This window comes from Scyliorhinus canicula, chromosome 10 (genome assembly GCF_902713615.1).
Source record: "Scyliorhinus canicula chromosome 10, sScyCan1.1, whole genome shotgun sequence".
In the NCBI taxonomy this organism is placed as follows: domain Eukaryota; kingdom Metazoa; phylum Chordata; class Chondrichthyes; order Carcharhiniformes; family Scyliorhinidae; genus Scyliorhinus; species Scyliorhinus canicula.
In genome coordinates this window covers 96,726,280-96,750,700 of record NC_052155.1, presented here as the reverse complement: position 1 = coordinate 96,750,700, position 24,421 = coordinate 96,726,280, and the positions used below count along the sequence as shown (strand labels likewise).

General features: G+C 46.1%; 1 protein-coding gene and 1 non-coding gene across 2 annotated transcripts; both read left to right on the top strand.

Moving 5' to 3' along the window:
* Window positions 1–2,401: 2,401 nt before the first annotated feature.
* Window positions 2,402–7,089, top strand: rps20 (ribosomal protein S20). Its single transcript, XM_038809390.1, has 4 exons — window positions 2,402–2,637; window positions 3,446–3,545; window positions 3,890–3,963; window positions 6,864–7,089. The coding sequence occupies exons 1-4, from the start codon at window positions 2,635–2,637 to the stop codon at window positions 7,044–7,046; spliced, it is 360 nt and encodes a 119-aa protein (XP_038665318.1). The 5' UTR covers window positions 2,402–2,634; the 3' UTR covers window positions 7,047–7,089.
* Window positions 3,761–3,826, top strand: LOC119972998. The gene has a single exon (XR_005462220.1). It is a non-coding gene; the product is annotated as a small nucleolar RNA U54 (small nucleolar RNA).
* Window positions 7,090–24,421: the final 17,332 nt, after the last annotated feature.

Sequence of the window (24,421 nt, the reverse complement as noted above, 5' to 3'; positions counted from 1 at the left end):
TTGACATATTAGTTGTTAATTTTACAAGCTCAATTTCTGAAAGGTAGCAGCTGCCAAGCGGTCTTGAATGGCCCTTGTGTCACCCGGAGGAGATGATGCCTGACTCTTCTCTCATGATCACAGTGCATATGTCAACATCTCAAAAGAAGTTCAAGGACTTTAGGAAGCAAAGATATAAGTGTGATGCCCCACTGGAGGTGAAGCATGACTACAGATTTTGAATCTGCAATACCTGTCAGAGAGATAGTGCTTTCTGGAGGCTTGTATATGTCGACTAAGGCATTAAACTTTGTTAAAGATTTGAAGTAATCACTGAGACTTGTAAGGATGGGCAATTACATCTGAAAGACTCTTAAACAACATAGGTTAAAATACATTGCAAAATCCAAATGTACTTTAGCTCTGAATCAACTGGGAGGACATGCATGCTAACATTAGTGTCCTTGAAGGAGTCAATAGCACCAGTACCGAGGCCATAATAACCTCCACGGGCCACCCATATGCTTAGAATGTCAGAGTCCAGACTGCCAAAGCAAATCTTCTCCAACCAGCTCAAGGAAGGACCCCAAACACAAGGAGAACAATAGAAGCTCTTTAAAGACTCCTTGAAGGCTTACCTCAAGAAATAGAACATAGACGTCAATGCCTGGGCGTCCTTTGCTCAGAAGAGACAAACTTGGAGGAATCTCCTGATTGAAGGGACACAATTCTTTGAGAACATCCAAGAACCAATCCCACCTTTTGGAAACTCCTGCCAAGTAAGTGATTGAAGATGCGGCTCTAGGATCAGGATCATCAGCCACAGAAGGACCCACAGAACCTGTGACCATTAACATGGACAATCATACTCGTTAGCGAGTGATCACTGTATTCTATCCATTATAGTTCCTTTAATGGAATAACATACTCATGCCAAACGAAAGTTTTTTAAAATCTTTAACTTTCTGAGTCCAAGCTCATTTTATATAGTGAAGTACCGTTCAATGGAATTAACAGCCTCATGACAAGCCAAAGTTTTTAAAAAACATATCTTCCTTTCGCTTTACTTGCATTTTATGCTTATTTATAAACGCTAAACACTAATAATATAAACATTAACCTGCCAAACAAATGGCTACCACTGTCTCCTGCCTCTGCTCGATGATCCTGGACCCAGAATTAAAAGTGCAAATAAAAAGGAGTAAAAACATCAGGCATGTCGACCAAGTTAGCGCTGTCCCTGGATTTTTAATTTAGCAGGTCCAGGGCATGAGTTCAATCTGTCAAAAAAAAAGTGGGCCAGGAGTTTGAACGCCGTGCGCTTCCAGTATGCATGCCTGTGCATCTGCACTTCTGGGTTGTTGCATTGCGTATGTGTGAGGTCCAGCGACTCATGTTGGGGGCCAAAAGGAAGTTATGGGCCAATGTGAAGGAGTTGGAGAATGTGCAGAGAAGATTCAGGAGAATGGTTTCATGGACGAGGAACTTCAGTTATGAAGATAAATGGGAGAAGCTTTAACTGTTCTCCTTAGCGAAAAAGACAGGTGTGTACAAAATCATGAGGGGTCAGAACATGATAGTTGGGAGAAACTGTTCCCACTCATGAAAGGATTGGCGGGCAGCACGGTGGCCTAGTGGTTAGCACAACCACATCACGGCGCTGAGGTCCCAGATTCGATCCCGGCTCTGGGTCACTGTCTGTGTGGAGTTTGCACATTCTCCCCGTGTCTGCGTGGGTTTCGCCCCCACAACCCAAAAATGTGCAGAGTAGGTGGCTTGGCCATGCTAAATTGCCCCTTAATTGGAAAAAATAATTGGGTAATCTAAATTTATAAAAAAAAATGAAAGGATTGGCTAAAGTCGGGAATGCACGGTTGCTTGAATGTGATGGAGGTAGGTTTAATTAAAGCATTCAAAAGTGAATTAGAGGGCAGTACGGTGGCCTAGTGGTTAGCACAACCGCCCCACGGCGCTGAGGTCCCAGGTTCGATCCCGGCTCTGGGTCACTGTCCGTGTGGAGTTTGCACATTCTCCCCGTGTCTGCGTGGGTTTCGCCCCCACAACCCAAAAATGTGCAGAGTAGGCCACACTAAATTGCTCCTTAATTGGAAAAAATAATTGGGTAATCTAAGTTTTTAAAAAAAAGTGAATTAGACTGTTATCTGAAAAGGACGGTGCAGGGCAGGAAGGAGGCGGTTAATTGCTAATTTGGGCAGCAGTCAATAATAGAATGTGAAGATCAACGACTGAAAGTAATTCTGTGCATATTGGTCCTCCGACTGTCAGAGGGCGCGCCACCCTTCCTCGCACTAACTTTAGTCGACGTGCACCCGGACACCAGGAGAATGCGGCACTGGAACAAATCACTCGCAGTCCGGGAAGGTGCGGCACTGCTTCACTTAGACTCCGTTCCGGGTTTTCCGTCCTGTCAGTGGCGGCTCCACCTCCGCCGCCCCTCCCCCGGGAAGTCATCGCCATCCGGGAGGTGCGGCTCTGTATTTAAGGGCCGGCGAAGCCCCGCCGCTTCCTCTTCCAGCTGTGACTGCGGCCCGAGTGAAGGTTGGCAGGCTCCGCGCGCTCCTGGCTCACCGCTGTTCGTTCACTTTCAGAGTCCCAAGCGAAGAAGTCGACGGATAAGTCGGTCAGGAAGTTACCATGGTGAGAGGGACGGACGCGCGCGCGCGGGTTCGGGCAGGCGGCCGGCGCGCGGGATCGGTGCGGGCGGGCGGCCCGGGGCCCGCGCCGGGTTCGCCCACGTGCTGCCGCCACCCCGAGCTACGGCTCCAGCAGCGTGTGAGCTGCCCAATTCAGTCCCTGGTGTATTGAATCCAACTGGCGTTACCTTGGGGTGGCTACACGGCACCCATGCGAATCTGAGGGAGGGTCAAACAGGCGCTGATCCATCGCGATGCACTGAAACAAATCAACAACACGTTGTAAATATTCAGTAGCTGAGCGGATCCAGTCTGCACGTTTGTAGTCCATCTTTGCAGTAGCTGATTGTGCTCGTTCTGGGTTGCCTTGCCGGCTTAAGAGTCATATTTTATTTGAGCAGATTTGGCCCATTTAAACAAATTTTCCCCCAGTTTGTTTTGCCGCGTTTTATTCCCCATGGGAGGTACAGCATCGCTAATGCAAATTCATGGTCTGGTATATCGCCAATGCCGAATTGTTAAATAAATCGCAACTTGCCTGGCTGATGCAAGGTGTTGATGAAATGGCTCCGCTTTCAGATTTTTGTCGGCCTTTTTTGTTGAGTATTCAGGGCTTCCCCACAGTTTACTGAAGTTTTCCCGGTTATGAAGTTACAAACCTGTAAACAATTCAGATAGGCATTTAAGTTTTTAAACTTTAATCTGGTGGTAATGTGCTTCTGAACTGGTTTCTTTGCGCGTTATTTGGGAAGAAAAATTAAATTACGTAATGGCTGAGCACTCTATTTAGTCTACTGTTTTATTTTAAACAGGCATTTAAAGATCCTGGCAAAGCACCGGTCGAACAGGAGGTCGCAATTCACCGAATTAGAATTACCTTGACCAGCCGGAATGTAAAATCACTTGAGAAGGGTAAATGTAACTTAAATTTGCAATATATATTTATCTTCACTTGTGCAACTCAAGTGCTGAACTAGTCCTGGAGATGCTTTTTCTTTGAGAAAATTAGCATAAGAATTAGAGATAAAAAGAAACACAACTTTTGTCATGCAGCTTGGGGCTGTTATTATAGAAATTAAATCACAAGGGTTAAACCTCTAACTGACAACAACTGGGTTTGCATTTGCTGGCAAGGAGGACATTAATGTGAATGAAACAACATGATTTGCTTTATACGCTATTCTGAGCCAGTTTTGGTATTGACAACTTAAATTGGTGATATGCTTTCTTTGCTAATATCTTTTACTTCTCTCCAGTTTGTGCTGATCTAATTCGTGGTGCCAAAGAGAAGAATCTGAAGGTCAAGGGACCTGTTCGCATGCCCACCAAGGTAGGTAATATCTTTATACAGGGGAAAAATGATGGCAAGTCTGGTATTTTCAGCAACATTTTATTTCGTAACTTCGCGGGGTAAATGCAATGTTTTTTTTTATAAATTTAGAGTACCCAATTATTTTTTCCAATTAAGGGGCAATTTAGCGTGGCCAATTCACCTAACCTGCACATCTTTGGGTTGTGGGGGCGAAACCCACGCAGACACGGGGAGAATGTGCAAACTCCACACGGACAGTGACCCAGGGCCGGGATTCGAACCCGGGTCCTCGGCGCCGTAGGCAGCAATGCTAACCACTGTGCCACCGTGCTGCCCTGTAAATGCAATGTTAAGGGAAAGTAATGATACTTATTCCCCAGGTGCTAATGGTGTTAAAAGATACTAAATATAAATGTGTGGTCTTTGATAGGTTGGGTTTGGTGGTTCCAGTCTTAACTTATTTGATAACCCTGTTTCTTGGAAGCACATCTTCACAATTAAATTATGTGACTTCTATTTAAAACTGGTGTGGCAAGGGTATGCATTGTATGTGGAGCCATTCAAGGGTATGGTGATGGTTGGACTTCACAGTTTAAGGAACTGCAATGTTTGTTTGCTGTGGAAAACAGGATGCTTCTACCAAGCATTGGAAGTTTACTAGATTGAGGAATTATAAATCAAAGATGCAGGTGCAGTAAGCAGTTAGGAAAGCAAGGAATCGTAGGGCAGCATGGTGGCACAATGGTTAGCACTGCTGCATCATGGCACTAAGGACCTGGGTTCAGTCCTGGCCGTGGGTCACTGTCCATGTGGAGTTTACACATTCTCTCAATGTTTGCGCAGGTCTCACCCCCACAGCCCAAAGAACTGCCGGCTAGGTGGGTTGGTCATGCTAAATTGTCCCTTTATTGAAGAAAAAAACGAATTGGGAACTCTATAAATTTATTGAAACAAAAAGGAAGGGTGGAATCTGATACAGGGAGTTATACAAGGCCTTGTACTCCTGATGTGTTCTCACCTTTGTGTACAACTTCCTTTCCAAAGGAAGGGTACATTTGCCATGGAGATGGTACAATGAAGGCTTGCTAGATTGATGGCTGGGGTGAGGACTGTACTGTGAAGATTGAGTAGAATTACCCTGTACTTTGTAGTTTATAATAAGCAATCTTGATAAAGCATTATTCTTGGATGGCTGACAGGATAAAGGATTATGACTATTGCCTCTTAAGAGGTCTAGAGCTGGGGCTATAGTCCCAGGAGAAAGATGTGGCTATTTAAGACTGAAATGAACTGTTTACTCACTAGAGAGTTTTGAGTTCTGTACCCCAGAGGGCTATACAATACTCGGCTGTTCAAGACATTGAATGATTTTTGGGCACCAAAGGGATATGGCAAGAAAGTGAAATTGAAGTTCAGTTGTGGTTTTACTGATGAAGATAATGAGGGACTTCGTGGCCTGTGCATTTCTTTCTTCGCAAGAGCAGAACTGGGATCCACATGCCATGATTGTGATATTACAAGTCACTATTTAACTAATGATCCTTTAGACATCCCAAGGCTGCGAAGGGGTTATGTAATCATTCTTCCGTTTTGGTGTGGGAGCTGAAACGTATCAAGTGGAACCTGGAAGGTTGATAGACCAGGCTCATAGTCACCTATCAGCTTGAGATTTGCTTAATAGCAATGGTTAACACTGTTGCTTCAGTGTCGGGGGCCCGGGTTCGATTCACGGTTTGGGTCACTGCAGAGTCTGCACGTTCTCCCTGTGTCTGCGTGGGTTTCCTCCGGGTGCTCCGGTTTCCTCCCACAAGTCCCAAAAGATGTGGTGTTAGGTAATTTGGACATTCTGAATTCTCCCTCAAGTGTACCTGAACAGGTGCTGGAATAATAATAATCACTTATTGTCACAAGTAGGCTTCAATGAGGTTACGGTGAAAAGCCCCTAGTCGCCACATTCCGGTGCCTGTTTGGGAGGCCAATACAGGAATTGAACCTGTGCTGCTGGATCTTGTTGTGCATTACAAGCCAGCTGTTTGGCCCCTAATGTGAAATGTGGTGCCAAGGAGATTTTCATACTAACATCATTGCAATGTTAGTGTTAGAGCCTACTTGTGACACTAAAAGATTATTATTAAAATCTGGGTAGCCAGGAATATGGGTTTGGGTGAAATTCATTTGTTAAGTGTGTCTTACTGCAAACACTGAAGGCAGGGTCTAGTTTCTGGAATATTCTCAAGTGTTACAAGGGGAGTGATTAAAACATGGTGGCATAGCTATTTTTCAAATGCTGTGTGGGGTTTTATCGTGGAAGTCCTGTAGTTAGGTGCTATTGGGTTGGTCATAACTATATTTGTGTAATGAGGTGCAATGTGTGGATGCACAATTGAGGATTGGATCCCATCCCCACCTCCAATTTGAATGGATTGGGAGATGTTAAATGACTGTTGGACACCATGGGAATTGACTGCTAATATTCAGTTGAGACAATGCTGTCTTGGTGCATTAATGTCATAGGCAGAAGTGGTAGCCATTCTTATCAATGATGTCCCAGAATTAGTGTGGTTACGGATCAGCCCTCCCTTATACTCGCCTCTGGATTGTTTCAAAATGATTGTTTCATCCAGTACTGCATTGGCCTGTGTCTATAGAGAATTCAAACCATGGCATGCGTGCACCCATAGCATTTAGCTGTTAATTGACATTAACATTCAGGAATCTTGCTACAGCTACCCTTCCAGTTCAGCAGCAGTTATTCTGGTACTGATTGATTTAGCCATTTTGCTGGAAGTTGTCAGTATAAAGTTGAAATGCCTGATGATGTCTGGGGCTATCTGAATTTGCGGAAAATAGTTCATCACTTAATTTGAATATTCCCTAGGATTCAATCACTGCATAATCTGTTGTATACTTTATTTCAGACTCTGCGTATCACAACAAGAAAGACTCCTTGTGGTGAAGGTTCCAAAACTTGGGATCGCTTCCAAATGAGGATCCACAAGCGTCTGATTGATTTACACAGTCCATCTGAAATTGTGAAACAGATCACCTCTATCAGTATCGAGCCTGGTGTAGAAGTGGAAGTTACAATTGCCGATGCTTAAATGTCTATGGAAATAAGTACAATAAAATTAATTTAAAATCCTATGATGCTTTTTCTAATTGAAATTCATTAACTTTGCAATGATCTTCAAAACCAAATTCAGGTAATTTGCAAACTTATGATGAGGAAAATCTGTTAATGCAGCAAATGGTTGTGATCTGGAATACACTGTCTAAGTGGTGGAGCAGGTCTTAAATGAGAATTTCAAATTCAATAGCAATTTGTTGATGAGTGGAGAATTTGTAGGACTAATGGGCAAAGTCTGTAGGGGAGTTACAGCAGAGTTGAATTGCATGATGGACTGAATGGCTTTCTTCAGTGCCCTACTATTCTGATTCTGTAAATGGGCTTTTCTTCATTGAAGTAAATCAGTGAAGCCTCCACTTCTGGGGACAGTCTCTCCCCGTAAGTGTTAAAACTACAGGGTTAATTAAGTGACAATATTCTAACTAATAGATTTGTTTGTGTACTGTTGCAAAATGCCAAGTCAAATGCATTGTAACCTCAAGACCTAAATGGTTGCACTGATGTGGCTTTCTCTTTCCTCTTTTTTTTCTCTCTCTCTCTCTCTCTCTCTCTCTCTCTCTCTCTCTCTCTCTCTCTTCTCTCTCTCCTTCTTTCCCCCCCCCCCACCACTGCCAAATGTTGATAGTGAGGGAAAAACTCCCTTGAACGAAGTCCAGATTCAGTGGGTTACTTCCAGAAATTGAGATAAAAGAAAACATTTTTCAAGTACTGTGAAACCATGTTTCATCTTCCCTATATCATTTTAATTGGTTGGGATTAAAAAATACAAATCGTTTCCAGCTTAAATGTAGTTGGGTTTAACACAAAATTCAGTTGTGTTGGATGATTACTTTTCTTGTCAATTCTTAACTATAACCTGCTCTTGTGACAATAGCATGAAGGTAAACCAATGAGATTTTTGCTTGAACATTCTTCTGCCACAACCAGCGGGGTGTGCTAATCTGCAGCTCAGTGTTGCTGTCACCATCTCTATTTTAATTTAAGGCCTTGCTGTCTGTGAGATCAGCACTGCTCATTGTCACAGTTGCATTTGATAAAACAGCGTTCTCAGTTTTTGTGGAGATCGTAAACAATTCAAAACTAGATAATTGGGTTCCAATAATTTCAATCTCCCAAGTAGAACCATGTATTAATCGGATCAAATTATACTCTGAAGACTGAATAGGATGTATTTTTGGTTTGTTCTTGGATTGGCAATTAGTATTTTGACTTAACTGGATTTCAAATCCAATACAGCCTAAATTCTAGAGGAAAATATTGCGATCAGAATTTGGTCAAGGATTGGTCCATAGTGTTGGTTTATTCTGCAATTTTTATTGTGCAGATTGTTACTGCAGCTAAAGTGGAAACTGATCCTAACTAGCAGTTACAGCCAACACAGGTAGTTGTACTCTTTCAATTGAATAAATGATCAGGGAATCCCCCATTTATACTCAAAATATTTTAAAAGTATTTAACGTTTACAAAACACTAAAAATAAACTGAATCCAGCACAACCCCCCCCCCCCCCCCCCATCTGTCTAAATAGTTGATGGTAACTAGCTCCCTGAAATGCAGGATAAAGAAGCCCTGAAGCCTTATCTTGTGTAACCCCTAATTTGCACCTCTTGGAGTAAACTTCACCTTTTAAATGCAGGAAATCCATTAGATCACCCAGCTATGCTGAGGCACAGGGTGGAGGAGCTGACCTCAACCCCAACAGAAGTGATCCGTGAGGCAAAGGCTAAAGCATCTGCTCCCACCTGCAACTCTTTGACAGGTCTCGTCCTGAATTCAACCCCCGGGGGCCAGGCTCCCAGGTACACATGCAAGACTGCCAACATGATGCTGAAGAACGACCTCCAGTTTCTCCAACTTTGGGCTGCACCAGAACATATGTGTATGATTAGCTGTACCCCTTCCACAACGCTCACGACTATCCTCTACCCCCCCCCCCCCTCAAATGGATGGCATATCCTTGACCTTGTCAGATATGCCTTGTGTACCACCTCCTAGATGTATCGACCCCAGCCTCTTGCACAGTATTGAGGTATTTGCCCTCAGGAGCACCCTCACACCACAATCCCTCAGGTGCCATCCCAAACACCTCGCACATGACCAGGAGCACCTCTTCCAGGTCCCTCCCTCGAACCCCATTACCAACAACACCTCCAGCAACGAAGGTGCCGTCAGAAAGACCTTGCAAAGTGCCGCAGCAAGCTACTTAAAACCCCACACAGAACAAAACATTCTTTTCAACTTAAACAGCCCTTCCAAAAACAAGTCCTTCATTTTCACACCTCTTTCCTCCCCCAGAACCCCTCATTCATCCTCCCTGGCTCAAACCCATGATTCCCTCGGATTGGCATCAACCTTGACCCCACCCCTAACCTAAAATGCTACTGAAAGTGCCTCCATAGGTTCAGCATAGGGACTCCCAAAATCGCCCTGGAGTAATGCTGTTGCCAGTGCCTGCAACCCAAACCCCATACAAGCACATCTCTATCCTCACCCACAAAGCCTATTTATGCTATTATTAATTTTTTTTAAATGAATTTGGAATACCCAATTATTTATTCCAATAAGGGGAAATTTGGTGTGGCCGATCCACCTATCCGGCACATCTTTTGGGTTGTGGGGGTGAGACCCACGCAGACATGGGGAGAATGCAAAGTCCTCATGGTCAGTGACCCAGAGCTGGGATTAAACATGGATCTGTGGTGCCAGGAGGCAGCAGTGCTAACCACTGTGCTGCCGTACTGTCCTATATACTCTTTTAAATAGAAGAAATCTAAACGGAACAGCTCATGATAGGGCACAGCAGGTAAATAATCTAATTATCTTATTGTCACACGTAGTCTTACATTAACACTGCAATGACGTTACTCTGAAAATATGTGAAACTCCGTGTAATAGTGCATTGTCCTCCCATTTGATTCATTTTGACACAATGTGTGATCCCTTCATCCTTTGATTCAAGGGAGCATTTTGCCTCTGCCTAAAGATGGTAAAGATTTTATATCCACAATCGATATTTACAGTCATTAAAAGATTTGACTTCATGTTAACTTACTAGCATCTGCTACCCAATCTGACTTAACTGCATGTGCTATGTGCCATGACATGGATCGTTTAGGTGTAATAATTTAACTGAATAGTTATCTTTGTCACCTTTGACATTCCTTTCAAGCAGACCCTTGATAAATTAATGCTTAAGCAATATCCAGTTCCATAATTAACTGATGTGGAGATGCCGGCGTTGGACTGGGGTGAGCACAGTAAGAAGTCTTACAACACCAGGTTAAAATCCAACATGTTTGTTTCAAACACGAGCTTTCGGAGCACTGCTCCTTCCTCAGGTGAATGAAGAGAGTGAAGAACCACTTCATTCACCTGAGGAAGGAGCAGTGCTCCGAAAGCTCGTGTTTGAAACAAACATGTTGGACTTTAACCTGGTGTTGTAAGACTTCTATAATTAACTGTCAGAGAAGCTTTCAGGGAGTGGGGGAGGGGGGCATTGCTTGTTGCTCTCAACTTTGAGGCAGCACTTGAATGAAGGGTATTAGCAAAACGGGCCAGTGATGTAGGAACATGCTTGTGATATGATCCTAGTTGGTTTTAGTACTGGTGGTTAGCACTAATGCCTCACAGCACCAGGGACCCTGGTTCAATTCCAGTCTTGGGTGACACTGGAGTTTGTGCATTCTCCCCGTACCTGTGCGGATTTCCCGAGTGCTCTGGTTTCCTCCCACAGTCGAAAGATGTGCAGGTTAGGTGGGGTTATGGGGATAGGACCAGCAAATGGATGCTGTTTGAGGGTCTGCAGATTTCATGGGCCATATGGCTGTATTCCGCACTGTAGGGATTATCTGGGAAGGTCCCAGAATTGAACCCTGGCTGAAATGTTTATTTTAGAAACAGATGAATAGTCACAGGACTGCCAATTACATAATACCAAAAATGAATTAAACAGGAACAGTTTGACTACAATACAATATTCTTTCATCCCTACTTATCTTCACAAATGCACACAAATTTAAGAGATAACCGCTTATAAAATGTATCTTCTGCAATAATGGTCTCAGTAAACCCAATCCCTTAAAGCCTATAAACTGATGGTAACACACACTCCACCCTGAAACCAAGTGAACCTCTGGATTTCTCCTCTATTCCCCCCAGATGATACCTTAAGCCAATTTCTCTCACTGAACTGGTTTTGCACTGAGTTTGGTGGTGACTGAGGGATATTGAGGGTTCATTTTTATCTAAAGTCTAGTCTGTCTTTTTATTTAGTTAATTAACTTAAAAAGTTGCTGTTTGGTTTAGAAGGTGAATTTTCAATCGGCTTTAAACAAAGGTTCTACTTGTAGCTACTTGCAGCTGGAGCTTGTTCATTAGTTAATTGGATTAGGCCAGTTTACAGGCTAGAGTCACGGTATAAATGTGAGCCAGCTGCAGTTCAGACTTTGTTTGCACTGTGATGAATTTGGGTGCATTTGAGTATTATAGTGAGAGTTTGGTGACTGAGGGAGTTAAGTGAGGAGGGAGTATGGTGCTCCTTTCATTTCATTTCCTCAGAGCGTGAAGGGAGCCGGGAGTTTACAGACTGCAGCTGACTGGGAACAGAGTTGGAGGGCGGAGTTCCAGTTGGTCCACAGTGCTGCTATATTCTGTTAGGTAAGGGGATGGAGGCTAGGGCAGTTGCATGCTCCTCCTGTAGGATGTGGGTGGTGAGGGATACCACCGGTGTCCCCACTGACTATACCTGTGGGAAGTGCACCCAACTTCAGCTCCTCGGAGACGATATTAGGGAGCTGGAGCTTGATGAACTTCGGATCATCCAAGAGACAGAGGGGATAATAGAGAAGAGTTACAGGGAGGTAGCCACACCCAAGGTACAGGACAAGAGTAGCTGGGTTACAGTCGGGGAAAGAAAACGAACGGACAGACAGTGCAGGGATCCCTCATGGGCGTTCTCCTTCAAAACAAGTATACTGTTTTGGATGCTGTTGGGGGGATGACCTACCGGGGGGAAGGCCCTAGCGGCCATGTCTCTGGCACTGAGTCTGACTCTGTGGCTCAGACGGGAAGGGGGGGAGAATAAAAAAGCAATAGTGATAAGAGACTCAATGGTTAGGGGAATACATAGGAGATTCTGTGGTTGCGAGCGTGACTCCCAGAGGTATGTTGCCTCCCGGGTGCCAGAACCAGGGATGTCTCGGATCGTGTCTTCAGGATCCTTAAGGGGGAGGGCGAGCAGCCAGAAGTCGTGGTGCACATTGGTACCAATGACGTAGGTAGGAAAAGGGGTGTGGATGTATTAAACAAGTTTAGGGAGTTAGGCTGGAAGTTAAAAGCCAGGACAGACAGCTGTCATCTCTGGTTTGTTGCCAGTGCCACGTGATAGCGAGGCGAGGAATTGGGAGAGAGTGCAGTTGAATACCTGGCTGCAGGAGGGAGGCTTCAGGTATTTGGATAATTGGAGTGCATTCTGGGGAAGGTGGGATGGGTTGCATCCGAACCAGAGGGGCACCAATATCCTGAGAGGGTTTAAACTAATTTGGCAGGGGAATGGGAACCGGATTTGTAGTCCCGACAACTAAGGTAGCTGATGTTCAATCAGCAAAGCATGTAATGAGGCAGTGGGGAAGGTAACACTGACGAAGGAGAGTACTTGAAGGCACGGAGATGGGTTGAAGTGTGTATACTTCAACGCAAGAAGCATCAGGAATAAGGTGGGTGGCGTAAGGTATGGATCAGTACTTGGGACTACGCTGTGGCTATCACGAAAACTTGGATAGAAGTGGGCCAGAAATGGTTGTTGGAGGTTCCTGGTTATAGACTTTGGAATAAGATTAGGGCGGGTGGTAAAAGGTGGGAGGGGGGGTTGCATTGTTAATTAGAGATAGTATAACAGCTGTAGAAAGGCAGTTTGAGGAGGATCTGCTGACTGAGGTAGTATGGGTTGAAGTCCGAAATAGGAAAGGAGCAGTCACCTTGTTGGGAGTTTTCTATAGGCCCCCCAATAGCAGCAGAAATGTGGAACAACATATTTTGGAAAGATGCAGTAGTCACAGGGTAGTGGTCATGGGTGACTTCAACTTCCCAAATATTGAGTGGAAACTCTTTTTAGATCAAATAGTTTGGATGGGGTAGTGTTTGTGCAGTGTGTCCAGGAAGATTTCTAACACAGTATGTAGATTGTCTGACCAGAGGGAGGCCATATTAAATTTGGTACTTGGTAATGAACCAGGGCAAGTGATAGATTTGTTAATGGGGGAGCATTTTGGAGATAGTGACCACAATTCTGTGACTTTTACTTTAGTAATGGAGAGGGCTAGGTGCGTGCAACAGGGCTAGGTTTACAATTGGGGGAAGGGTAAATACGATGCTGTCAGACAAGAATTGAAGTGCATAAGTTGGGAACATAGGCTGTCAGGGAAGGATACAATTGAAATGTGGAACTTGTTCAAGGAACAGGTACTATGTGTCCTTGATATGTATGTCCCTGTCAGGAAGGGATGGTCAAGTGAGGGAACCATGGTTCACAAGAGAGGTTTAATGTTTTGTTAAGAGGAAGAAGGATACTTATGCAAGGCTGAGGAAACGAGGTTCAGACAGGGTGCTGCAGGGATACAAGATAGCCAGGAGGGAACTGAAGAAGGGGATTAAGAGAGCTAAGAGAGGGCATGACAAATCTTTGGCGGACAGGATCAAGGAAAACCCCAAGGCCTTTTACGCATGTGAGAAATATGAGAATGACTAGAGCGAGGGTAGGTCCGATCAAGGACAGTAGTGGGAGATTGTGTATTGTGTGAAGAGATAGGAGAGGTCTTGAACGAGTACTTTTTCTTCAGTATTTACGAATGAGGGGCCATATTGTTGGAGAGGACAGTGTGAAACAGACTGGTAAGCTCGAGGAGATACTTGTTAGGAAGGAAGATGTGTTGGGCATTTTGAAAAACTTGAATAGACAAGTCCCCCGGGCCTGACGGGATATATCCAAGGATTCTATGGGAAGCGAGAGATGAAATTGTAGAGCTGTTGGCAATGATCTTTTCGTCCTCACTGCCAACAGGGGTGGTACCACTGTTTGGATTGGAGGGTGGTGAATGTCATGCCCCTGTTCAAAAAAGGGAATAGGGATAACCCTGGGAATTACAGGCCAGTTAGTCTTACTTTGGTGGTAGGCAAAGTAATGGAGAGGATACTGAGGGATAGGATTTCTGAGCATCTGGAAAGACACTGCTTGATTAGGGATAGTCAGCACAGATTTGTGAGGGGGAGGTCTTGCCTCAAGTCTTATTGAATTCTTTGAGGAGGTGACCAAGCACGTGGATGAAGGTAAAGCAGTGGATGTAGAGTACATGGATTTTAGTAAGGCATTTGATAAGGTTCCCCATGGTAGGCTTATGCAGAAAGTAAGGAGGCATGGGACAGTGGGAAATTTGGCCACTTGGATAACGAACTGGCTAACCGATAAAAGTCAGAGAGTGGTGGTGGATGGCAAATATTCGGTCTGGAGTCCAGTTACCAGTGGCGTACCGCAGGGATCAGTTCTGGGTCCTCTGCTGTTTGTGATTTTCATTAATAACTCGGATGAGGGAGTTGAAGGGTGGGTCAGTAAATTTGCAGACGATATACGAAGATTGGTGGAGTTGTGGATAGTAAGGATGGCTGTTGCCGGCTGCAAAGAGACATAGATAGGATGCAGAGCTGGGCTGAGAAGTGGCAGGTGGAGATTAACCCTGAAAAGTGTGAGGTGGTCCATTTTGGAAGGACAAACATGAATGCGGAATACAGGGTTACCGGTACAGTTCTTGGCAGTGTGGAGGAGCAGAGAGATCTTGGGGTCTATGCTCATAGATCTTTGAAAGTTGCCACTCAAGTGGATAGAACTGTGAAGAAGGCCTATGGTGTGTTAGCGTTCATTAGCAGAGGGATTGAATTCACACCGTAAACTCCGAACAATAGGCATCTCGAACTGAATCCAAAACTCCCCCATACATGCAAACATCTTTGTCTAATATGAATCTAACTAGAGTTGTGCCCTTTCCTAAACACACACACTAAATTAAAGCCACTTAAATCTATACCTAATTTCTAACATCCAGCAATACAAATATTAAAACTACCTCTGCTTCCTAGCACTTGTTCTTGGAGATCAAGCAATACCATGTTCAGGATGTGGCTGCCAGAATTCTTCAGGATAGCATCCTGACTCATCAGGAGTGGGACAGTTTATTAATGATCCTATAAAACTCAGTTCCATTCACAGCTGCTTTGTAAATAAGCAATCCAAATGCAAGTCTATGATTCTGGAGAATATCCAGGCTCGGGTTGACAAGTAAATCTTTTTTTCATATAGGCCTTTAATATATTATTCAAACTGCACCTGTGGTGTATTCAAACAATGTGTCAAACAAGAAGATGATGTGGAGATACCGGTATCGGACTGGGATGAGCACAGTAAGAAGTCTTACAACACCACGTTAAAGTCCAACAGGTTTTTTTTTTTTTTTGAATCACTAGCTTTCGGAGCACAGCTCCTTCCTCAGATGAATCAAGCACCTGAGGAAGGAGCTGTGCTCCGGAAGCTAGTGATTCGAAACAAGCCTGTTGGGATTTAACCTGGTGTTGAAAGACTTCTTACCAAAGAAGAAGGTTCAGGAACTTTGACTAGAAACTTGGCCTAAACATGGAGAGCGATATAGGGTGATTTAGGAAATGAATTGCAAAGAATAGGGACTTGGCGGTTGAAGGCATGGCAGTTAATGCTGGGGGTGCCCCAAAAAGTAGCCTGCTGGAAATAGATCTGGATGCAGTGAATGACCAGGACATCAGCTATGCCTTGTCGAGCTCTATGCATTCCATGACACAGTGCTGACCACCTTCAAAACCAGGATACTTCAAAGCGGCCTCATCTGCTCAGTCCACAAGAATCCAGCTCACATGCCATGGTAGACAAATCCCTATGTTGGCAAAGGTAGAAGGCCCAACAGCTACCTTTACCTGGTTTGGTTCATCTGTCAAACCATCTTCCTGGGGCTGTGGCTGCTGTCGCATTCGAACAACTACTTGGAGCCCACAGGTGAGGATCGATACACAGTGAGCCACTCCAAATAGTGTGGCAAGCCCACCTGTGAGAGGTTCTATTCCTCCCTTACAGCCCTAAAATCCAGTTCTGGATAAACTGCAAGTCAATCACCACAGGTGTTTACTGCATGCAACAGTAACATTGAGTCAAATTCACATCACGTAGTACAGAAAAATGGTAAAGAACAACAATATGTTGAACAGTTTAATCTCTCAATTTGTAACCGTTGTTTCTTGTACCTCAGAGATATGGACAGATGACATCAGTTTCTATGTCTGAACAGGAGCTTTATTCCTGGTGCTTTAAAATGCCTGCAGTAAAAGCTTCCCGTCTTCTTTCAGATTCTCTGGGTGGAATCCAACCATATTTTTTCAAAGTGTTCGTTCCGTTGAGAAAACTGGAGAGAATCCCTCTGGCGCCAGCAGGGGGAAATCACATAGAATATAGAGCCTCTTTAAGAAAGGTTTTCAACCCACATGAATCACGCTGTGCTCATGGCAGCCTGCCATTGGTTTGTTCGCCTGGGGATCAGTGCAATCAGTGGCACGCTCCATATAAATGCCTCCCCAGCACTTGTTCCAGATCCATTCAGGGGGATGGCTGCCAAGGAAGCCAGCAGCAAGATTCTCAGATGGAGCCCTGACCAAACCCTGGATATTGTGCAGCAGAGGCAGGATGTCCAATACCCATATACCTGCAGATGTCCTTCCACAAGGTCACTAACACCGCCTGAGAGGCAGTGACAACCTTAGTGGTTGCCAGCTCACTACAGAAGAGGATGGGGCAACAGTGCCGCAAGAGGATGAATGTCCTTTTGCCATGGCAAGGTTAAATCTGCCTCCTGAAGTCTCCTACTGTACCCCTTCCTACTCCCTTCATACCTCCAAGGTCATCCCTCAACCAGCCATCTCAGGGCTTTGCAACACTAATCATGTGGGCCTCTACTCCCACCATCAATCTACAAGTTCCCCCCAGCAGCTAACGAGTTCCTCACTTCTGCACGGCTGACTGGGATTTGCCGCACACGTCACCCTTGCTGCCCTGAAAGCAGCTGGCATAGATGTTCAGAGCGGCAGTAACTTTAAGGCCCACAGGCAATGGGTGACCTTCCCATCCACGTGGTGCCAGCTCTTGCGTAACATGGCAAAGGTGGTCCACTGTTCTCGGGACAGATGCAATCTTCTCTGGCACAGCAGCTCTGACATCTGGAAGTGGGACATCGGAAGATTTTTGCTGGTAGTGTCTCCTATGAGACTCCACGATCTGCTCCCAGAGGAACAATGGGGCCAACCTCCCCCTCATCAGCAGGGCGTTGGTCCTGGCCCCTGTAGCGGCACGTCGATGTCCTGCTGCTGGTCGATCGCAATCAATAGAATTACCAGCTTAACTGGCTGCATGATTTTCCAGAATGATAAACTGAAATGAAGAGAACATCAAAGTGGGCAATGAGGATTCCTGACAGTGCCCTGACCCTCAGCCCTCTATGCTTTTGGGATATCCACCCAGGTACTTCCCCTCAATTAGTGCCTCTCCACTAAGCCTAACTCACTTCCCTTTAACACAGTAGCCACTCCCCCACAGTTGTTCCTCTCAACTCCACCTGGATGAACTACATTGACCGTAGAGAGTTTGAGTGACACTGAACCCCTGACCATTCCCGCACCCCCTCCTCCCGTGAACACATCCCAAGTGTTAGGTAATAGGGCAGCAGAGTGCATGCACCGGACCAGCGTTTTTACCTCATGAGGATCGTCAACAATATCCCCCATCATGACCTTAAACAGGGTGAGTGATGAGAGATTTACCATAACATCTTGCATTGAGGTCCACATTTGTGTGATCTCTCTAGTGTAGGCATTAGTAGGAGCATTGAAGTGCAATGCTTGAGGCAAACACTTCCAACTGTTATGTATAAAACAATTAAACAAAATCAAACAAATTGAGGAACAAATTAAAGGGACAGTCCCTTAAAGAGATACTGTCTTAAACAAAAATAAATCACAAATGAATCTTAAAAGATCAAACTAAAATGTGATTAAAGGGGTCAATAAAGCACCCCAGTCCCTGTGATGTCCAACAAACACGGAAGGCCTTGACACTGCATGCTTCCTCTCTAAGGACATTCGACACCCGGCTACAAATGTAGCCTCGATAGAGGGACAGACCATCGCATCAGATGACTCCAGATGTGTGGTTTCACTAGTACCTTATAGAGTTGAAGCATAACTTCCCTACTTTTATACTCCAATCCCCTTGAAATTAGGGCCAACTTTCCATTAGCCTTCCTGATTACCTACTGCATACGTGTGCTAGCTTTCTGTGTTTCATGCACAAGTATCCCTAAGTCTCTTTGCGCTGCAGCGTTTGTCTTTTGTTCTCCCTTCCAAAATGAACAAATTCACATTTTCCCACATTATACTCCATTTGCCAACTTTTTGCCCACTTCTTAACCTTTCAATATCTCTTTGCAAATTGTTTGTATTCCTCTGGCAATTTGCCTTTCCACCTATTTTGGTGTTGTCTGCAAATTTGGCTACAGTGCATTCATTTCCTTCCTCCAAGTCATTAATATAAATTGTAAATAGTTGCAATCCCAATACTGATCTCTGTGGAAACCCACTGGTTACAGGTCGGCAACCTGAAAAATAACTTCTTATCCCCACTTGCTGTTTCCTGCCCATTAGCCAATTCTCTGTCCATACCAATATACTACCTCCAACATCATGGGCCCTTGTCTTATTTTTTGTTAAATAATATTTTATTAGGGTATTTGAAACTTTTTATGACAGTAACATAAACAATGACATCAACATGGTAAAATAAACATTTCCCCCCCAGCCCAATCTTCATGCACCTCAACCATACAACAACAATCCCCCCTCCCCACCCCACTCCCCCCTCCCCTTTGGAATACTGCATCTGCTGACATTTTAATTTTCCCCGAGAAAGTCAACGAACGGCTGCCACCTCCAGGAGAACCCTAACATTGACCCTCTTAAGGCAAACTTTATTTTCTCAAGACTGAGAAACCCAGCCATGTCACTTATCCAGGTCTCTACACTTGGGGGCTTTGAGTCCCTCCACATGAACAAGATCCGTCTCCGGGCTACCAGGGAGGCAAAGGCCAAGACGTCGGCCTCTTTCGCCTCCTGAACTCCCCGATCTACAGACACTCCAAAGATCACTACCTCCGGACTCAGCAACACCCGTGTTTTTAGCACTGTGGACATTGCCTTAGCAAAATCCTGCCAAAACCCTCAAAGCTTCGGGCATGCCAAAACATGTGGACATGATTTGCTGGACTTCACGCGCACCTTGCACGTCTATCCTCAACCCCGAAGAGCTTGCTCATCCTAGCCACTGTCATGTGTGCCCGATGGCCTACCTTATATTTTATCAGCTAAGCCTGGCGCATGATGAGGAGGTATTAACCCTGCTTAGGGCATCCGTCCATAGCCCCGCCTCTATCTCTCCTCCTAGCTTGTCCTCCCACTTGCCCTTAAGCTCCTCCACCGGTGTTTCCTCCGCCTCCGAAAGCTCCTGGTAAATATCCGATACCTTCCCCTCTCCCACCTGGGTACTGGAAACTACTCTATCCTGTATCCCCCGTGGCGGCAGCAGCGGAAAGGCCGTCACCTGTTTTCTCAGGAAGTCTCGCACTTGCAAATACCTAAAACCATTCCCTCCTGGCAATTTAAATTTATCCTCCAAAGCTTTCAAGCTGGGAAAGCTCCCATCTACAAATAGATCCCCCATCCTTCCAATTCCTGCCCTCTGCCAACTCCGGAACCCGCCATCTAGCCTACCTGGTACAAACCTGTGGTTGTTATAAATCGGGGTCCAAATCGATGCTCCCTCCACTCTCTTATATCTCCTCCATTGCCTCCAGATCCTCAGAGAGCCACTACCACCGGACTTGTGGAGTATCGGGCAGGCGAGAACAGCAGAGGTGCCGTTACCAATGCTCCCAGACTGGTGTCTTTACATGACACCGCCTCCATCTGCTCCCATACCGACCCCTCCTCCACTACCCACTTCCTAATCATGGCTATATTAACCACCCAGTAGTAATTGCAGAAGTTCGGCAGCACCAACCCGCCCTCCCCGGACTGCGCTCCAGCAACACTTTCTTCACTTGCGAGGTTTTACTTGTCCACACAAAGCCTGAAATAATCTTATTCACCCGCTTGAAAAGGCCTTAGGGATGAAGATGGGGAGGCATTGAAAGACAAACAGAAATCTGGGGAGGACCATCATTTTCACGGTCTGTACCCTCCCCACCAGTGATAGCGGGAACATGTCCAATCTCTGAAAGTCCCCTTCCATTTGTTCTACCAATCGGGATAGGATTAACTTGTGTAGTACCTCCCATTTCCGGGCCACCTGGATTCCCAGATATCGAAAGCTCTTCCCTACCATTCTAAGTGGCAGCTCTCCCAGACTCTTCTCCTGCCATCTTGCCTGGATCTCAAACATCTTGCTTTTCCTCCATGTTCAATTTATACTCTGAAAAATTGCCAAATTCCCCCAAGATTTGCATTACTTCCCCCATCGCTTCGAACGGGTCTGAAATATACAAGAGCAGGTCATCTACGTAGAGCGAGACCCGGTGCTCCCCCCCCCCCCCCCCCCCCCCCCCCCAGAACCAGCCCTTTCCAGTTCCTAGAGGCTCTTAACGCCATGGCCAGTGGTTCTATGGCCAGAACAAACAGTAACAGGGAGAGGGGGCACCCTTACCTCGTCCCTCGGTGTAGTTCAAAATACCCCGACCTCAGCCGGTTTTTAGGCACACTCGCTCGCTACTGGTGCCTGATAGAGCAACCGCACCCAGTTAATAAAGCCGTCACCAAACCCAAACCTTCCCAATGCCTCCCATAGGTAATTCCACTCCACCCGATCAAAAGCCTTCTCCGCATCCATCGCTACCACCACCTCTGCCTCCTCTCCTTCTGAGGGCATCATATAGAAGCCTTCAAACATTGGCCTTGAGTTGCCTGCCCTTAACAAATCCCGCCTGGTCTTCCCCTATCACCCCCCGGGACACAGTCCTCTATCCTTGTGGCCAGTATCTTAGCCAGTAGTTTGGCATCCACATTCAGTTGAGAAATCTGCCTGTCTGACCCGCATTGCTCTGGATCCTTCTCCCGTTTCAGGTTTGATGAAATCGAGGCCCGCAACATTGTTGGGGGGAGGCCTCAACTTCTCTCTTGCTTCGTTAAATGTCCTCAGCAGCAGTGGGCTCAATATCTCTGAAAACCTCTTATAGAATTCCACCGGATAGCCATCAGGCCCCGGGGTCTTGCCCGACTGCATGCTCTCCAGGCCCTTGATTATTTCCCCAATCTCAATTGGGGCTCCCAGCCCCTCCACCAGGTCCTCCTCCAGCTTCGGAAACCTCAACTTACCCAGAAATTGCCTCATCCCCTCCACCCTAGCCTGGGGTTCTGACTCATATAATTTACTGTAAAAGTCCTTGAACACCTCGTTCACCCCCGTTGGGTCCAGGACAGTATTACTGTCTCTACTCTTTACTCTACATATCTCCTTGGCCGCCTCTCTTTTCCTGAGCTGGTGCGCCAACATTCTGCTTGCCTTTTTCCCGTACTCCTAGATCGCCCCCCTTGCCTTCCTCAACTGTTCCACTGCTTTCCCTGTGGTCAACAGCACAAACACCACCTGTAACCTCCCCCGCTCCCTCAGTAGCCCCGCGTCCGGGGCCTCCGAGTATCTCCTGTCCACCTGGAGTATCTCCACTAATCTATCCCTCTCAGCCCGTTCCACCTTTTCTCTGTGGGCCCGTATCGAGATTAATCCCCTCTGACTACTAACTTCAAAGCTTCCCAGACCATTCCTGCAGAGACCTCCCTTGTATCATTTGTTTCCAGGTAGTTCTGGATGGACTTGTTAACCCGCCCACAGACCGCCTCGTCCGCTAGCAACCCCATATCCAGTTTCCACAGCGGGTGTTGCCCTCTCTCCACCCAGTGCGGGGCATGATCTGACACTGCAATTGCCGAATACTCAGTATCCACCACCTTGCGCCCTGCTCAGAACAAAAAAGTCGATGCGAGAGTATACCTTGTGGACATGTGAAAAAAAAGGAAAACTCCTTTGTCCTTGGCCGTGCAAACCTCCATGGGTCTACTCCTCCCATCTGTTCCATAAAACCCTTCAATTCCTTTCCCGCAGCCAGCCTCCTCCCTGTCCTGGATTTTGACCGGTCCAATTCCAGATCAATGACTGTGTTGAAGTCCCCTCCCATGATCAGATTACGTGATTCTAAGTCTAGGATCTTACCCGACACCCGCCTTATAAATTCCACGTTGTCCCAATTCGGAGTATGTAAATTCACAAGTACCACTCGCACCTCCTCCAGCTTTCCACTCACCATTATGTACCTACCCCTCTTGTCTGACACGATTCTCCCTGCCTCGAATGCCATCCGTTTTCTGATCAAGATTGCTACCCTCTCTGGTCGTTGAGTCCAGTCCTGAGTGGAACACTTAGCTAACACAGCCCTTCCTCAATCTCATCTGGTCTGTAACCTTTAGGTGTGTGTCTTGTAGCATTGCCACATCTGCCTTCAGTTCCCTCAAATGCACAAACACGTGAGCCCTCTTGACCGGCTAGTGTCTAGGGATGGGTGGGAGAGGGCAGCGTCTCGGACATCTACAAAGAACTCATGGGGGCGGAGGAGATGCAGACCGAGGAGCTGAAGCGTGAGTGGGAGGAGGAGCTTGGTGGTGAGATGGAGGATGGCTTATGGGTGGACGCGTTGAGCAGAGTCAACGCGACTGCAACATGCGCCAGGCTCAGCTTGATCCAATTCAAGGTAGTCCACTGGGTCCACATGACAGTGGCCCGGATGAGTAGATTCTTTGAGGTGGAGGACAGGTGTGTAAAATGTGTGGGAGGACCAGCGAAACATGTTCACATGTTCTGGGCATGTCGAAAACTTAGGGGATATTGGCAGGTGTTTGCGGATGTCATGTCCAGAGTTTTGAAAACAAGGGTAGCAATGAGTCCAGAGGTGGCGATTTTTCGAGTGTCGGAAGACCCAGGAATCCAGGAGGAGAAAGAGGCAGACTTTCTGGCCTTTGCTTCCCTGGTAGCCCGGAGACGGATACTATTAGCTTGGAAGGACACAAAGCCCCCGAAGTCGGAGACCTGGTTTACTGACGTGGCTAGCTTTCTAGGCCTAGAGAAGATTAAGTTTGCCTTGAGAGGGTCACTGTTAGGGTTCGCCCAGAGGTGGCAACCATTTATCGATTTCTTCGCGGAGAATTAATCGTCAGCGGGAGGAGGGGGGTAGGGTCGCGGATAATTACTCGTCAGTGGGGGGAGGGGGGTAGGGTCGTGCAGAATAAGGGGTAAATTAGGCGGGTCATGGCAGGACGGGAGTCGGTGACTGCACTATGTTTCTTGTTCTTTGTTTGTTTGTAATGCCAAAAACACCTCATTAAAATTGTTTATTAAAGAAAAAGCATCACATTTCCCAGTAAACAAACAACAGAAAAAACAGTGAAGAAACAGTCACTCAGAAAAATAGTCACCCAACAAGCAGAACTAAATTCAAAGCCCATCCCCCCCTCTAACAAGGTCCCTGCAAGACAGATCAACCGTCAACCATCCACACAGCCCATTATTTCACACAGAGCTACTTAAATGTATACAATCCAGCACCACAAGTCGCTGCCACAGTACTTCGCCAAGGCTTATGTGCCTTTTAATTCGCCTCCAGCTTAATTTCTTTAATAAAGGTCCATACTTCGTCTGGCATTTCAAAGTAGAAGTCCCGTTCCTCATGTGTGACCCACAGGCGGGCTGGGTACAACATCCCGAACTTCACCCCCTTCTTAAAGAGGGTCAGCACGGTAGCATTGTGGATAGCACAATCGTTTCACAGCTCCAGGGTCCCAGGTTCGATTCCGGCTTGACTCACTGTCTGTGCGGAGTCTGCACATCCTCCCCGTGTGTGCGTGGGTTTCCTCCGGGTACTCCGGTTTCCTCCCACAGTCCAAAGATGTGCAGGTTAGGTGGATTGGCCATGATAAATTGCCCTTAGTGTCCAAAATTGCCCTTAGTGTTGGGTGGGGTTACTGGGTTATGGGGATAGGGTGGAGGTGTTGACCTTGGGTAGGATGCTCTTTCGAAGAGCCGGTGCAGACTCGATGGGCCGAATGGCCTCCTTCTGCACTGTAAATTCTATGTAACTATCTATGTAATTTTTGCCCGATTGAACCCAGCTCGCCTCTTGGCCAAATCCGCTCCCA

What these genes read in the sequence shown, in the direction of transcription:
- rps20 (XM_038809390.1), top strand. An exon ending in TGTAAAATCACTTGAGAAGG is followed by an intron (nt 3,546 to 3,889) that starts GTAAATGTAACT and finishes ACTTCTCTCCAG; the next exon opens with TTTGTGCTGATCTAATTCGT. An exon ending in CTGTTCGCATGCCCACCAAG is followed by an intron (nt 3,964 to 6,863) that starts GTAGGTAATATC and finishes ACTTTATTTCAG; the next exon opens with ACTCTGCGTATCACAACAAG.